General features: G+C 35.1%; 1 protein-coding gene across 1 annotated transcript in view; it reads left to right on the top strand.

Moving 5' to 3' along the window:
- The window catches only part of LOC127867202 (intermembrane lipid transfer protein VPS13A-like), a 150,758-nt gene that overhangs the window by 4,828 nt on the left and 127,875 nt on the right, over positions 1-18,055 (top strand). Inside the window, exons 2-8 of the mRNA XM_052408246.1 lie at positions 754-797; positions 8,713-8,755; positions 13,997-14,092; positions 14,561-14,662; positions 15,207-15,376; positions 16,059-16,199; positions 17,172-17,223. Of these exons, the coding sequence (XP_052264206.1) occupies positions 754-797; positions 8,713-8,755; positions 13,997-14,092; positions 14,561-14,662; positions 15,207-15,376; positions 16,059-16,199; positions 17,172-17,223 (648 nt within the window). The remainder of the gene's footprint in view (positions 1-753; positions 798-8,712; positions 8,756-13,996; positions 14,093-14,560; positions 14,663-15,206; positions 15,377-16,058; positions 16,200-17,171; positions 17,224-18,055) is intronic.

The raw sequence follows: 18,055 nt of genomic DNA, 5'->3' as shown, positions 1-18,055 counted from the left end.
GAATTAATTTCTGTAATAGAGGCTGAGCTGGGTGGTCAATGTCTGTAATAGAGGCTGAGCTGGGTGGTCAATTTCAACAAGCTGCATTTCAATTATTATAAGACCTAAGTAAATAAAACCTATATTCTTCTTATTTGTCATTGATGGTAGATAATGATGGTACTTTACAAGCTAGATTTTTTTATCTGCACAGGTTAATTGACCAGTTCTCTGATTGACCAGTCAATTACACCAGTAATGTTCAGTATCTTTTTACTTCCTTCTAAATTGTAAGCAATTAAACATTGAATCACAACAATTTTTTGTTTTTATTTAAAACAAATCATTTAAAATCTCATTTAACAGCAAAGATTACGAATATGACCTGTAAATGAGCACCATATTTATTGCCAGTGCCAGGTAAACCTTCATTTCAGTAGAGGTTACCCCTCTTTCCATTTTCACATTCTTGGGTTTTGTTTTGTGTTGCGGAAATCGCCACTTGTTTAAGCAAATAGAAAGATTTTATCACCACTTTTCTGAAACTTTTTCATTTGGTGACGATTGCCGAATGCAGCGGGTAGCTCTGCAATTAAGTTGCAACTTTGAATAGGTTGAGATTGTTTTTGTTTTTTTCACAAAATAACCTGCAATAAACTGATGTTGTAATCCTTTATTTTTTTGCTCAATCTAAAAAAATGACAATATAAATGAAATAATGTTTTCTTGGTATATTCTTGCATGATTATAAAACTGTTCACTTATGAATTTCAGGTGATGTTGTTCTTAATGAATTAGACTTAAAGGAAAGTGCATTGGTAAGTTAATTTGTTGATTGTCATCATTTTTAGCTCATTGATAGCCTTTTGTCTTTGTTTGTCTTGCTTCTTCACAATTGAAATGAAAACGAAGCTTGTTAACACTATAGATTTCATATTTTTAGTCCAATCTTCCTGAAACTTGGTCAGAGCAATATGTAACCCAAGTTAGAACATGTTCTGGTCCGTTGAAGAATATGGCCCCCACAGTGGGTCAGTTTTCCTCTTTTTTCCTATTTAAAAACCTTGTTAACACTCTATAAGTCAGATTTTTGGTCCAATCTTCATGAAACTTGGTCAGATTTGTTTAAATGATTTCTGGCCCAGTTGAAAAATGGCTCAAGAATTTTGAAAAACATGGCCACCATGAGAAGAGAAAGTTTACCTTATATAGCTATATGGCTTTTGCCCAATCGTCATGAAATTTGCTAAACATGATTGTTTCAATAATCTCTCAATTGAGATTGAAATGATTCCAATCTGTTGAAAAATATGAATGCCACGGGATGTGTTAGTTAAGCTTGTAATTTTGGCTAAACTGAAACCTTCTAACCCATGTTAAAGGTGCTTCTTACAGAAGTTGATAACAACCATTTAAGTGATTGTGTGATAGTGTGATGTTGAAGTTGTTTTGGATGATGTTGATTATTATCATAAGTGAAACAACAAGAATTGTTTCCTCAATATTATTTAATCTTTCAAATAAATTGTCAAGAGCTTTAATCAGAATCTCTCCAGTTATCTGTAAAGAAATTACAAGTGAGCACTTGAACTTTGTATAGACAGCCTCTTCTAGCTGCTTTTAATTGGGTTGCTGGAGTAGAGTTGTCCCCCATTTATCTAATTATCCCGCGCCAGAGGCGGAGGGATATTGTTTTGGCGTTGTCCGTCCGGCACTTTTGTGTCCGGAGCCATATCTTGGAATTGCTTTGGTGGATTTCATTGAAACTTCGTATGAGTATATATATGCATAAAAGGATGATGCACGCCAAATGGCATTGTACACCATCTGTTAAAAACAGAGTTATGGCCCTTTGTATCTTGAAAAAATGCTTTTTACTATAGGCACTTTTGTGTACGGAGCCATATCTTGGAAGTGCGTTGGCAGATTTCATTGAAACTTGGTATGAGTATATATATGCATAAGAGGATGATGCATGCCAAATGGCATTGTACACCATCTGTTAAAAACAGAGTTATGGCCCTTTGTATCTTCAAAAAATGCTTTTTACTATAGGCACTTTTGTGTCCGGAGCCATATCTTGCAAGTGCTTTGGGGGATTTCATTGAAACTTGGTATGAGTATATATATGCATAAGAGGATGATGCATGCCAAATGGCATTGTATACCATCTGTTAAAAACAGAGTTATGGCCCTTTGTATCTTGAAAAAATGCTTTTTACTATAGGCACTTTTGTGTCCGGAGCTATATCTTGGAAGTGCTTTGGCGGATTTCATTGAAACTTGGTATGAGTATATATCCCCTGCCAGAGGCGGAGGGATATTGTTTTGGCATTGTCCGTCCGGCTGTCCGTCCGGCTGTCCGTCCGGCTGTCCGTCCGGCTGTCCGTCCGGCTGTCCGTCCGGCCGTCACTTTTGTGTCCGGAGCCATATCTTGGAAGTGCTTTGGCATATTTCATTGAAACTTCGTATGAGTATATATAAGCATAAGAGATGATTCACGCCAAATGGCATTGTACACCATCTGTTAAAACCAGAGTTATGGCCCTTTGTATCTTGAAAAAATGCTTTTTACTCGTTGAATGTTTTTGTGGAAAACGCACGACTTATTAATTCACCTAAATAAATTGTGAAGGCTTAAGAACCTTCCTTTGTCTTAGTTTTGTGTTATTGTCCTCCGTCCGTCCATCTATCATTATGTTCATCCGTCCAATTTGCACCCATCCTCAAACAAAGCATATGTTGCGGGGGCCGGGGGATACCTTGGGCCTTTCAGGCCCTCTTGTTAATAATGAATGTATGGTTTAAATATGTATATATACATTATGTGTTGGAAATACAATCCAACCTGACTTAGCAATCACCCGAGAACAACAGTCACCTTCCCACAACAGTCAGTCTGGATTCCCCCGACGAAAATCATTCTATATTACACCTGAGGATAACGGTCAGCTGTCTATAGCGGAAACAGCCTGTTTATTTCACTCCCAATGCCATTTATCCACTGTGTAGAGCGGTCATGAGTCAGTTGTTTCAAGGTGTGAAAAGTGAGCACTCAAATCAATCTGCGTTGATGTTTTTATCTCTGATACGGCTGAAGTCAGAACGCCATAGTATGTGCGCGTGATAAAATCAAAAGATTTTTATTGCTGATGAGGTGTCATCAATAACAATTAGGATTGTTGTTATTAGCTGGCAATAAAAGGATTAGTGATCGTCCTTTGTTGTTGCAAAACAGACATTAAATTCCAACTTTTGTAACAAACTTTTGGCAATTATGCAAGTGGATTTTTTTCATGTTAAACTCTTTTACGATTTCCAGGAGAAAAACTTACACCACATGTTATCAGCAAGTCCCGAAACCCAAGATGCTTTTGTGGTTGCTTGAATGAAAATGCTGTTTGTGTGATGTTTGCATACAAATCATTTTTTGTAATCTTTTGGTCTCTGTTTATTTGAATGAGAACGATACTCTTATGCCGTACTTTTGGTATATAACAGCGATTCGGACACGATGTCATTGACATGTGAAGACCATAATTAAAAGATGTCTTTCAATGGATGCAATACCAACTGTCAGATTTACTGAATGAACAAGATGCATGAGTAAACAACAATGATTTAATTTATGGAAATAATGAATTTAATAAAAAGTATGAATTGGACCCTTTACCACTTAGATACGTATTTTTACGCATTTGTAGTCCCTTTGAAAGTTAAATTTAATTAAAGACCTTTCTTACTAGATTCAAGTTTTAAAGGCTTCATGTCCAACCCTTAGATACTGATGAGCAGCAAACAGCGTAAAATCTGAACAGACTGTGAGTTACTCGCAGGCTTTTCTGGTTTTATGCTGTTTGCACATAGCTATTTTCACTTTGCCTCTGAGTTGAAAAGGGTTAAATCATTTTATAAGATATTAATTTGTATCATTCAATATAAATAATGTGTATGGTAACAAAAATATGAGCCCTTTTTTCCATTACACTGTGTGCAAACAACTGGGTGGAGTAATAACCTAGCAATACTGCCAACTGACCAACCATCTTAAAAGTGGTCACTTGAAAACAATGGTCATTTGTCTACAATGGTAACTTTGGTCATTTCCCTTGACTGAAAGCTGTTTTCAGGTCAGACTGTATTTCCAGTATCAAAAGTTTGTCATAATAATGTGCAGATAAATTAAATATTAAAAATCGCTCTATATTTGGTTGTCGCATGGGAAGTGTTAATGTTTCCTTAAATAAATTTTTTCGTCTGAGCTCCACCTTCTAAGAATAGTTTAGTTCTTTCAGGTCTCAGGCAAGCACATAAGTTATCCCCTGCGAAAGGCGGAGGGATATAGAATTGGCATTGGAAGTCTGTTCATCCGCCAGTCTGTAATTCTGTCTGTCACAAAACTGTTCATGGCTATATCTCAGAAACTAGATAAGATATCAACATAAAACTTAGTGGGTGTATTGATATCAATGAGGAGAAGTGCCATGCACATGAGCCTTAACTCTACACTTTCTTAAATAATAACTTTTGCCCTTTTTTGTTTTTTATGTCCCCCAGTCTAAACTGGGGGACATATTGTTTTTTCCCTGTCTGTTTGTTTGTTGGTATGTTTGTTTGCGTAAAACTTTAAAGGGACTGTCAAACATGATGACGAAGAAAAGAAAAATTGTAAAATACCGTATTTTTTTACAATCATTAGTTTATATTGATTAAAATATCACGGCTGGTATATTACATTACTTGAAAAAAGTTTTCGTATTTTCAGTATATTTGGTAATAAATTTTACTAAGTATGTCTACTAGGTAACTACCAGTTAACTTTAAATAACACCAGTAGATTGATCATCATCTTCACGTGGTAAACCCAGGATCGCAAATTGTGCATGCATAGTGAATGGTATATATTTTATGTATAAAATTATCAATCTACTTGCATTATTTATAGAGTGTATATTGTTAATATTTTATTACCCAATATACTGAAAATATGAACTTTTTTCAAGTAATGTAATATACCAGATGTGATATTTTAATGAATATAAACTAACAATTGTAAAAAAAAATACGGTAGTTTAGAACTTTTCTATTTTTCGTCATTTGTGGTTGACAGTCTCTTAAACATTGGCCTTAACTTTTGCAATATTGAAGATTTTAACATTGGCCATAACTTTTGCAATATTGAAGATAGCAACTTGATATTTGGCATGCGTGTGTTTCTCATAGAGCTACACATTTTCAGTGGTGAAAGGTCAAGGTCTTCCTTCAAGGTCAAAGGTCAGATATATGGGGGACATAGTGTTTCACAAACACATCTTGTTTCATTATGTAAATTTTAAGGCTCAATCTCAGATATAATACAAGACTGTAAAATGCAACTTCATGGGTGTATTGATATCAATGATGAGAAGTGCCATGCACAAGAACCATAGCCCTACACTTTCTTAAACAAGAATTGTTGTCGTTTGTTTTTTTATGTTGTCGTTTGTTTTTTATATTTTTTTTTAAATTTTGGGGGAGCATATACCGTAGTCGCCGCTTCGTCTGTCCGTGCGTGTGTCCGGCTGTGCACAATTTTTGTCCGGGCTATTTCTCAGCAACTAATGACCGGAATTCAATGAAACTTTATGGGAAGCTTCACTACCAAGAGGAGATGTGCATATTATCAGCCGATTCTGGTCGGTTGATTTTTCACAGAGTTATGGCCCTTTGAAATTTTCCATTAACTGTACATATAGTGCAATTCTTGTCTGGGCTATTTCTCAGCAACTAATGACCGGAATTCAATGAAACTTTATGGGAAGCTTCACTACCAAGAGGAGATGTGCATATTATCAGCGGGTTCTGGTCGGATGATTTTTCACAGAGTTATGGCCCTTTGAAATTTTCCATTAACTGTATGTAAAGTGCAATTCTTGTTAGGGCTATTTCTCAGCAACTAATGACCGGAATTCAATGAAACTTTATGTGAAGCTTCACTACCAAGAGGAGATGTGCATATTATCAGCGGGTTTTGGTCGGATGATTTTTTACAGAGTAATGGCCCTTTGAAATTTTCCATTTACTGTACAAATAGAGCAATTTTTGTCCGGGCTATTTCTCAGCAACTATTGACTGGTACTCAATGAAACTTTATGGGAAGCTTCACTACCAAGAGGAGATGTGCATATTATCAGTGGGTTCTGGTTGAATGATTTTTTACAGAGTTATGGCCCTTTGAAATTTTCCATTTACTGTTCATATAGTGCAATTCTTGTCCGGGCTATTTCTCAGCAACCAATGACCCGAATTCAATGAAACTTCATGGGAAGCTTCACTACCAAGAGGAGATGTGCATATTATCAGCGGGATCTGGTCGGATGATTTTTCACAGAGTTATGGCCCTTTGAAATTTTCTATAAAAAATTCTTGTCCCTTCCAACTACTGTGCCCTCGAGACGTTTCCTTTTATCTGAATATATAGTGCAATATTGTGACAAAAAAACTTTGGGGAGCATCACCTGTCTCAGACGGTTTCTTGTTTCACAGAGTTATGACCCTTAGTTTGAAATTTTCCATTAACTGTACATATACAGTAGATTCCAATTAATTGAATATTGGATAATCGAATAATTCGGTTAATTGAGTAGACATTGAAAACACCAAACCATTTGCATCTCTTCCTGTTGTAAAAACTCCACATATTCTGATAGGAAATATGGCGTATTTCGGTTAATTGAATAGCCAATTTTCTATTGCACACTATAATCCACACTATAATCCAGCAAAGAATGTCATAAATCTCCAATGATACGCATCGTATCAACGATTTTGACAGACACGCTCAATTGACTGCCTTTGTTTTCATTTCACACCATGCATGTATGCAGCGTCTGCCAAGCGTCACGTGACTAACAGGTGTAGTATGCGAGCAAGTACAATGCAAACACTGGAGGTTACGGTGTGCAGTCAGGTGCAAACTTTCAAATGCAAACTGTTGAGTAACACACTTCGACAGTTTGTTGTTGCTTAGAAACAATTAAAGAGTGTGTTGCTGATTAGAAACAAACTGTTGATGTGTCTTTCTCGACAGTTTGCAATAGGTGATGGAATGTTACACTATATTCTCAGTTCGTGTATATAAACCTACACAAATGCGTAACAGTAAATCATATCTAAACATGATGTCGAACAATCGAAAACGCGCACATTTGTCAAAACATTGCAGTCTTAACACTGCTGATCATGTTTTCACAATTACCAAAATTAAATCCAGTATTGACCAGATTTTCCAGTAAATCAGTACACAGTACATTATCTGTTTCAATACTAAACTACCTGAAAGAGCGTAACGTCAAAGATACTGCATTCTCCACGCTACAAAGTTTTCCTTCGACAGTGTATTTACACCGACGCTAATTTTCACGCGCTTTTTACCAGGATAATACATGAGCAATAGATGTTGCTAGCGTAAGCGTAGGGTAAGCAATAAAATGAAAATGGAAGATAGAAAGTGTGTTTTGGATAACAAAATTTGTATTCTCATTTGGGAATTCAACAAAACATTTATATTTATAATGGATTCAATATTAAATTCCAATATTAACTTTTTTTAAACGCTTTACGTGTCGAAACGATGTTATGATTATGCAAGAAAAGCACAATTTCAAGGATGATTATACCTGGTTAGTGATAACATTGGAAATATATCTGATTCCGCATAACTGAATACTCCGAATAATTGAATATTTGGACGTGACAAATGGGCTATTCAATTAAGCGAAATCTACTGTAGTGCAATTCTTGTCCGGGCTATTTCTCAGCAACTAATGACCAGAATTCAATGAAACTTTATGGGAAGCTTCACTACCAAAAGAAGATGTGCATATTATCAGCCAGTTAAGGTCCGATGATTTTTCACAAATTATGGCCCTTTGAAATTGTCCATTAACTGTACATATAGTGCAATTCTTGTCCGGGCGATTTCTCAGCAACTAATGACTGGAATTCAATGAAGCTTAATTGGAAGCTTAACTACCTTGAGGAGATGCGCATGTTATTTGTGGGTTCTGGTTAGATGATTTATTTAGAGAGTTATGGCCCTTTGAAATTTTTAAGTTGCGAAACCATCCATCGTATTATTTTGTCCAAAGTTATGCCCCTCAAGGCGTTTCCTTTTATCTGAATATATAGTGCAATATTGTGACAAAAAAACCTTTGGGGAGCATCACCTGTCTCCGACGGTTTCTTGTTTGTATTGTTTAACTTATTAGCTGCAAGATTTCAATATAAAACTGCATGGATGTACAGATATCAATGAGGAGAATTGCATAAGAACAACTACCCTACACTTATTTTTGTTTTATTATACCATATATCAAGGGATATGCACCCATCCATAATCAGCACCCATCCATAATCAATCTTTATTTTGCGGGGGATATCAATTCAACATATTTGCTTGTTTTTGGAATTTCATAATTTGTACATTTAATAAGCCCAGTACAAATTTGTTGGTGATTGTTTTTGAAAAGATTTCTTTCTCTATTTCACATTATTTGCATTCATAGTAAACTACAGCTCCTATCAGTATTTACCTCAGCTCTCAAAAAAATATTGTGGGCTAAAGAGCATTATGAATTATGGGTAACTGTAGGTAGAATATGTTTGCTACAATATACCAAGAAAGTTGTTTGCTTTCAATGCATGTTTGAATGTATTTTTTCATCAAACATTATTTTATTGCTTATTTTGCAGGATGACCTTGACTTACCTGTGAAGATCAAAGCGGGTCACATAGGTAAGTGTGGTCTATCATGAAACTATCATGGTGCAGGAAGTTTCTGTACTATGACAAATTATTAGAATAATAAAATTAATTGTCAGCAATCTCATCTTTGACATAATAGTCAACAACATGATCCAGTCATCACCACCACCAACATCATCCTCATCGCCTCAACCATGACAATCAACATCATCATTAAAATCATCACTGGCACCATCATCAGCATTACTACCATTTACATCATTACCACCACCATCATCATCGCCACCGTGATCATAATAACCCCATAATAATAATAATACAAATCATTATTAAAACCAAAAACATTGCCATCTTCAACATCACCACCACCATTACCATCATCATCTGCACCACTACTTAAATCAGCACCACTAATACATTTATCTCACTCTCTACCACCTTCATTATCATTTTATACACTTGTAAATAACGTCTTTTCGTTGTTTTTAAGTAACAATAATGTATTTAAGAGGCTTCTAAGACGTTGTTGCTGATCAGGTCATCTACCATCTGATCGGGGTGATACTTGATTTTCTAAACAATTTCTTAATTGCGCAATAGTGCTCATATCTGAACTCAATATTTTAAATAAATTATTTTAACAATGTTTAAAAAAAAGATTAGCAACAGCCTCTTAGGTTGATAATGTAATATAGAACTGATTAGAACAGAATTGGAACTCAGATAATTTTATACATGTATACATATGGGTTTACATGATTAGAAATGCAACAGTCTCTGATATTTTCATTTAGAAAGGTAACATACAATTGTCTATTGTATATATAATGGAATGTTTGTATTGTATGTAATTGAGACTATAATAAAGAATAATATATCATCCTCACCACCTCTCAACCATCACTATCATCAACACCACTACCACCACCCTCATCATCTTCACCTTACCACCATTATCATTATCAACACCACTACAATCATCATCAACACTACCACCATCACCACAATCATCATCCATCATAATCTCTCCATCATCATCACAAGCAAAATCTTTATCATCACCGCCACCACCACTTCAATCATCATCACTACAACCGCCTTCATCATCACCACCCCATCCACATCACCATCATCACCACTATCATTTCCATCCTATTTGTTATGCCCCCGAATCGAATGATCGGAGTTATTGTTTTTGGCCTGTCTGTCTGTCTGTCATTCTGTCTCAAAACTTCCGAGGTTAAAGTTTTGCGATAACTTTTGAAATATTGAACATAGCAACTTGATATTTGGCATGCATGTGTATCTCATGGAGCTGCACATTTTGAGTGGTGAAAGGTCAAGGTTATCCTTCAAGGTCAAAGGTAAAAAAAAATCAAAGCGAAGCATTAGGGGGCATTGTGTTTCTGACAAACACATCTCTTGTTCTATTTTATCATGCAAACGATGATCTTCTTGTATTGACTGAATTTTAACGGGCAAATAATCTTATAAACTGAAAACTGGCCAAGTAGCTATTTCCGTTGCTGCACTCCTTGAGATAATGAATTTTGCACATGTGATGGTGAATGTTTTATCAATTGAATAGGCATAAAATACATACATTTTATTGAATAGCCTTGTCTAAGAGCTCTGCAGAATTTGAATAGAAATATCAGCATTTTGAGCACTTTTTGAATTTGTATGGTAACTGTAGGAACTTAAAAAGAGTTTTCTTTGCATCTGGAAAATGCACTGTTCCTTGAGAATAAATAACATATTAAAACGTTATATGATTAATACTTGTAATGCTTCAATGGCAAAAAATATACTAAATAGAGTGATCTGGCAATTGCAACATTTGCAATTTATAACCACACCAAATGCACAGGAGTTAAACTTATCAATCAATCAAGCAGGAGCAGTTCATTCTCTGGACTTCATTTAACAACTATTTCCAGAGGTGTAACAGCTGAACATATCAATCTTTGTATAACTAAAAAGCAAAAACATATGCTACAATTTCCCTTTGTGTAAATGGAGCTATAAACATTTAACTTTGCATTTCATATGTGTTGCTAATAGAAAAAAGATATCCATGACAATTCAATTTGTTGTAAATTTCTGTAAATGATTTCCATAAAAACATTAATAACATATGATGCATATCAACTCTGGCTGTAAAAATTACAGTAGGCTTGTTTTGCAGTTTTCTTTGGTAGTTTGATTCACTGCAGTACAAATTGTGGGCGTTGTTTACTCTTAAGTGTTGTATGATGACTAAGAACATGTACATGCAAAATGAATGATGCATACTCACATGATAGTTGTGGTGGGTGGTTTAAGTAATACATTATTAATGCAAAAATCAACCTTCCACATTGGTATTGGAAAAACTAAAGTTGCTGGTAGATATTCTTTGCATAAAGGGAAATGATGTAAAAGAAATAGAAAGATATGTTAAATAAATATGTGTATTTTGGCAAATAGTATATATTCAGAAAACACTACAGCATCTGTAGCATTCCTCTGGTATATTTAAATGGACTGTTGTACAATATGCAATTCAGCAAACATAAAAATTATGAACATATCATATATTTACATACACCAGTAAATGAATTGGACCATGCCCAATTCTGCATGGAAGGCAGTGAAGTATAAAATCGATGTGAAATATTAGCAAAATCTTGCGGTTTGGATTGATAACTTGCCTTCATAATCATCATAAAGATAGAGAATTTCAGAAAATGGTGTTTACCTGCTGAGATGCTGATATCAATCCATAATGTGTGAATGGCTTTCAGACAGGTTTTCTTTATCTTAGGTGGATGAGCGTGAAACTTTGTTTAGAATATATAACATTCTCGTACTGGATCCTAAATTTTTTATATTTTAAATTATGAAATTGATTGAATACTGTTTCATGTATGCACTGCGAGCAAAATGATACTCCAAACATTGTGTGTTCATTTCATTCCACCACTTGCATCCTTAGCATCATCAGCAGCATCAACTCTATCATCACTACCACCATCAACAGCTACATTAGCATCATCATCATTATCTTATTCTTCTTCATCTTCTCCATCAACTACATTATCATCATCATCATCATCATAATCATCACAACCACCACAATCAGTAACACCATCATCTTCATCATCATCAACAACAACAACAACATCATCATCACTCTCATCATCATCATCATAACAACCACCACAATCAGTAACACCATCATCATCATCTTCATCATCAACAACAACAACATCATCATCATCATCATCACTCTCATCATCATTACCATCAACTATATCATCATCAGCATCAACAGCTACATTAGCATCATCATCATTATCTTATTCTTCTTCATCTTCTCCATCAACTACATTATCATCATCATCATCATCATCATCATCATCACAACCACCACAATCAGTAACACCATCATCTTCATCATCATCAACAACAACAACAACATCATCATCACTCTCATCATCATCATCATAACAACCACCACAATCAGTAACACCATCATCATCATCTTCATCATCAACAACAACAACATCATCATCATCATCATCACTCTCATCATCATTACCATCAACTATATCATCATCAGCATCATCATTTTTAGCTCATCTATTTTTTGAAAAAAAAAAAAGAGCTATTGTCACCACCTCGGCGTTGGCGTCGGCGTCCGGTTAAGTTTTGCGCTTAGGTCCACTTTATCAGAAAGTATAATTGCTATTGCATTCAAACTTGGTACACTTAATGAGGGGCCTGGGCAGGCAAAGTTAGATAACTCTGGGGTGCATTTTGACAGAATTATGTGCCCTTTTTATACTTAGAAAATTGAAAATTTTGGTCAAGTTTTGTGTTTAGGTCCATTTTATTCCTTAAGTATCAAAGCTATTGCTTTCATACTTGCAACACTTACTAACTATCATAAGGGGACTGTGCAGGCAAAGTTATGTAACTCTGACTGGCATTTTGACGGAATTATGTGCCCTTTTTATACTTAGAAAATTGAAAATTTGGTTAAGTTTTGTGTTTAGGTCCACTTTATTCCTACAGTATCAAAGCTATTGCTTTCATACTTGCAACACTTATTAACTATCATAAGGGGACTGTGCAGGCAAAGTTATGTAACTCTGACTGGCATTTGGACAGAATTATGGGCCCTTTATACTTAGAAAATTGAAAATTTTGTCAAGTTTTGTGTTTTGGTCCACTTTACCCCTAAAGTATCATAGATATTTCTTTCATACTTGGAACACTCGCAAACTATCATAAGGGTACAGTAAAAGGACAAGTTGCATAACTCTGGTTGTCATTTTTACGAAATTATGGCCCTTTTTTGACTTAGTAACTTTGAATATATGGTTAAATTTTGTGTTTCGATCCACTTTACTTCTAAAGTATCAAGGCTATTGCTTTCAAACTTCAAATACTTTCATGCTATCATGAGGTTACTGTACCTGGCAAGTTGAATTTTACCTTGACCTTTGAATGACCTTGACTCTCAAGGTCAAATTATTAAATTTTGCAAAAATTGCCATAACTTCTTTATTTATGATTAGACTTGATTGATACTTTGGCAAAACTACTCTTACCTGACATACCACAATAGACTCCACCCAAGCCATCCCCCGTGCTCCCCCCCCCCCATCCCCCCTCACCCCACCCCCCAATTTTTTTTTTGAAACGGTTCAAAAACACAAATATTTATTTTTATTATTTTATTTTTGAAATACCGTCCAACCATCGCACCCAAGAATCCCCCCCCCCCACCCGGAATAAAAAAGTAATTTTTTTTTGCATTTTTTGGGGGCATTTTTGGAAGATAATGCAATAAATGTCCACACCCCCACACTATACACCCCTCTTCACTCCAACCCTCCCTCCTTTGTGATTGAAATTGAGAGTCCCTTCACCTTTAAAAAGATAAAAGATGAGCGGTCTGCACCCGCAAGGCGGTGCTCTTGTCTATCAAGTCATCGTTATCATTTTTTCTGCTATTTCTTTATCATCATAAGCACTATCCTATTCCTTTTTGCATGATTATTATCTTCATATTTTCATAAACAGTTGCCATCAACATTTTCATCAGTTGTCGGCGTAAACCATTAATATAATATATGATAATACTCATATGAATACATCAGACAACAAACACACTTCATGCCCAAGTATAACTGAGAGTCTTAGGCAGTGCAGCCCTAAATCTCCCAGACTTTCGGACTGTAGTTTTTTCACTGCTGTACACAAATATCCACTGTTATGCAGGTAAACTAACACTGAAAATTCCATGGAAGAACCTGTACACAGAACCTGTGATTGCAACAATAGACGGATTGTATGCCCTTGCAGTGCCAAATGTCGGTAAGTGGACTCAGGGAGGATGTTAGTAGACCATGGCATAACATTTGTATACTCTAGTATAGCCCTATTGCCGTCTAAGGTTTTAGCAGAATGAAAGTAGATTCTTGCATTGGTATTCTTTACACACACAGAAACATTAGACTAGTAGAACATAAATACACTCGAGCATAAAAAAGTTGACCCTGACAGAATATACAATTACTTTGGCAGAACATGATTAGACTCAAATATTACACACAAAAGAGCATATATTATACGGTGACACTCTTTAAGAGCATAGGTGGACTTTGCCAAAACAAAACTAGGAACTTGCTTTACTTTATGTCTTAAGTTAACAGGTATGCAGCTAAACTGACTTTAAAATTGTATGAACTTGATTGAGAGCTTCCAATTTTATGTTTATTGGCCAATACAAAGTAATAGGTAATTAAAGTACATCTTATTTATTACATCTGTATTTCCCTGCAGGTATCAAGTACAATGCAGAGAAGGAGAAGAAAGAAGCCCAGGAGAACAAACAGAAGAAGTTACAGGCCCTGGAAGAAGTGAAGAAACTAGAGGCTGAAAAAGGTATTGTAGTCCCTTTCAAGGAATTTCACATCTCATTCAATAACTTTCAAGTCTCTATTAAGACATGTAGTCCGTGTTAAGGCATTCAAATTTAAAACTGTTTAGGTTATATGTGGGACTGAAGCCTCTTTTAATAACTCTTTTTTAATGACTTTTAATGAATAAAAATTAATTAGTCAGTTGGAAGCACTTTTATGTCTCTTTCAGGGACTTAATATGTGTGTAAGTGGTAAAATAAATATATTCTCAGAATGACACCAAGTAATAATTTTACTAAGAAACCATACTCAAGAGTGTCTCAGTAAGCCTTAGGCTTTGATATAATTTGAGCAGAAATAAATCAGCTTCAACTAAACTTAATACAGACAGATACGGCAATCCCTCTGCCCAATAAAAATATGAATAAATAGATTTAAAGTAAATAAATAAACCTTAAGGTTTGTGTCAAAATTTATATCTTTTATCCAACTTAAGGAAAAACTAAAATAATACATTTTATAAGTAATACATATGAATGAGTTTCATGGTAACTGATAATCCATAGATAAGCCGAAGGAAAAGAAGAAGGACTCGTTTGCTGAGAAGTTTGCCACTCAGGTGATCAAAAACCTGCAGGTAGAAGTCAGGAACATCCATGTGCGCTATGAGGACAAGTACACCAACCCTCTGCAGCCGTTCTCTATTGGTGTCACATTGAAGGAACTCCTCTTCAGGGTAAGTCGGCTATAAGTCTCAAAGTGTCCAGGGCCCGTATTCACAAACCCATTCTTAGACTTAAGAATAAAGAATAAACTAAGAACCAACAAAACTGCCTTCAGTGTTTGAATATATACAAGCTACCACTGGTAATTATGTCATTCACAAAATGTTCTATAAGAATAATAATGTACATATAGGTGGTTAATACCAATTTTGACTCAAAATTAAAGAAATTCTGGATTATTCTAATTTAAAGAATGTTCTTTATTCGTAGACTTAAGTCTAAGAATTGTTTGGTGAATATGGGCATAGTCCCATGTTTCCTTGTCTATAAAAAAACTGTAAATTTCGATTGAAGATGTATGTTATCTTGGTTTCTGTTATAAAAATATAAGAGAAGAATTATGAAGCTCAATACCTTAGGAATCTCAAGTCCAATATTTTTATGTACATTTCTATTGACATTTACATTAAGGACAATTTGATAGATTAAAGTATTAATGATTTTATAAATGTTTAGCAACTTGTTAATAAAAAGTTGGCTCAGTCATGAATTTATATGTGTTAATTGGTGTCTGAATTGGCTCAATCAGGACTTAAAAACCAAATCAATTGAGCTTATTTTCCAATCAGAATGCAGTGATAAGGTGAAAATGCAATGAAAATAAGTTGTTATTGTTCCCTTGTACATTTCCAGACAACAGATTCCAACTGGCAGCCATGTATAATCAAGGAGGCAGTGTCACAGATCCACAAACTTGTCAAGTTGGAACAGCTGGCTGTGTATTGGAACAGCCACTCTAACCTGTATGAGGGGAAGGAAAAGGCAGAAATACTGGTACACTCACATTGATTTGAGCCGCTTTCTGAGAAAACTGGGCTTAATGCATGTGCGTAAAGTGCCGTCCCAGATTAGCCTGTGCAGTCCGCATAGCCTAATCAGGAACGACACTTTCCGCTTTTATGGTATTTTTAGTTTCAAGTTAGTCCCTCCTTACCGAAAATCAAATTTATAATCTGGGATGACACTTAACGCACCTGCGTTAAGCCCAGTTTTCTCAGAACGCGACTCATATGCACGTCATTACTAGGGATGCAATCATAATACCGGTAAACTGGTAAACTGCAGTACACTCAAATAACAAATCATATATAAGAATGTAAACAGTACAATGACATATACCTTTACAGTGAAAAATGCATTTTCAAATTAGTAAATTGACATTTATTCATTTCAAAAATTTCCGTTTTATGTAATGAACTGGTATGCTGATGAAAAAATATTATAGCTGTAGTTAAGAGATGAAACTCTTCGTGAAAACTGTTATAATTTGTTACTGTACTGGTAAGATTAGTAAAATGTTCAATATCATCATTCACAAAGTGTTGTGATTCTTTTATAATTCAGCCTTGCTGTGAGAAAATGGGTCTTAATGCATGTGCATTTAATGTCCTCCCATTGCTGTGAGAAAATGGGTCTTAATGCATGTGCATTTAATGTCCTCCCATTGCTGTGAGAAAATGGGTCTTAATGCATGTGCATTTAATGTCCTCCCATTGCTGTGAGAAAATGGGTCTTAATGCATGTGCATTTAATGTCCTCCCATTGCTGTGAGAAAATGGGTCTTAATGCATGTGCATTTAATGTCCTCCCATTGCTGTGAGAAAATGGGTCTTAATGCATGTGCATTTAATGTCCTCCCAGATTAGCCTTCTTAGCAAAAATCCAGTCAAAGTGGAAAGTACACGTACATGCTTAAAGCACCATTTTCCCAGCAGGACACTTAATTTTAATCTTTGATTATTGCAGAAAAGTTTGAAGAGTGCAATACAAGAAGGAAACAAGACTAATTTCCAACATTGTAAGTATATTGCACAACCCAGGAAAGAAAACTTACAGGATATCCACTTATCCACTTAAAAGTTCTGGTATTTTGTACTGTTATTTTTTTCAGTCAGAATGTGTGAAACAAGCTGTTTTCATGAGAATTACTCCAGACAAAAATTATGTCTTCAATTAATGATGACAGATCAAAGTCTCTTTTCTGGGATGTTAATACTAGTACTAATGGCAATATTGATTTATACCGACAGAATGACCAATATTTGTATAATTTTATACTATTGACTTCTACCAACAGCAAATCTATTAACTTGATGGCATTTGTAGAAATTACACTGTCAGCAATATTTTATCATCCTGTTGACAGTGTAACTGTGGAAAATGTGATAAAGTCACGTCAGATCCTTGCCAATTCCTATATTTGCTGTGCCGAGTTTCATTGTGTCTGACTAAAGAATTCTGAAAGGGCTGTTCCAGTACATCTATTGATTTAATTGACACTGGCAGAACTTGCTTTGTCAGCTGCATTTCGGTCTTGATCATCAAACTAAAGGTGTGATACAAAGTCCTCCTTGCCAAATTCAGAATATGCTTGTTTTATTTATGGTTCTGTTGACATATTTGTGCTGTAAAACTGCTTTTTTTAACAGTTTAAATTTTACTTTGGAAATCATCCATTGATTATTATGTTTTGATTTTAAATTTGAAATAAGATCTTAACTTTATTTGGCCCAAGTCAAATGCCAATGTTATAATTGATTGTTTGAATTCTAAAAAAATAATATTATTGTTTGATTGTGACTTTGTGCAATCTTTCCATCAAAAACTTTTGTTATATTTGCTTGATGTTT

Source organism: Dreissena polymorpha, chromosome 2, assembly GCF_020536995.1.
Source record: "Dreissena polymorpha isolate Duluth1 chromosome 2, UMN_Dpol_1.0, whole genome shotgun sequence".
In the NCBI taxonomy this organism is placed as follows: Eukaryota; Metazoa; Mollusca; class Bivalvia; order Myida; family Dreissenidae; genus Dreissena; species Dreissena polymorpha.
The sequence above is the reverse complement of the archived record's forward strand: the minus strand, read 5'-3'. Positions and strand labels throughout refer to the sequence as shown.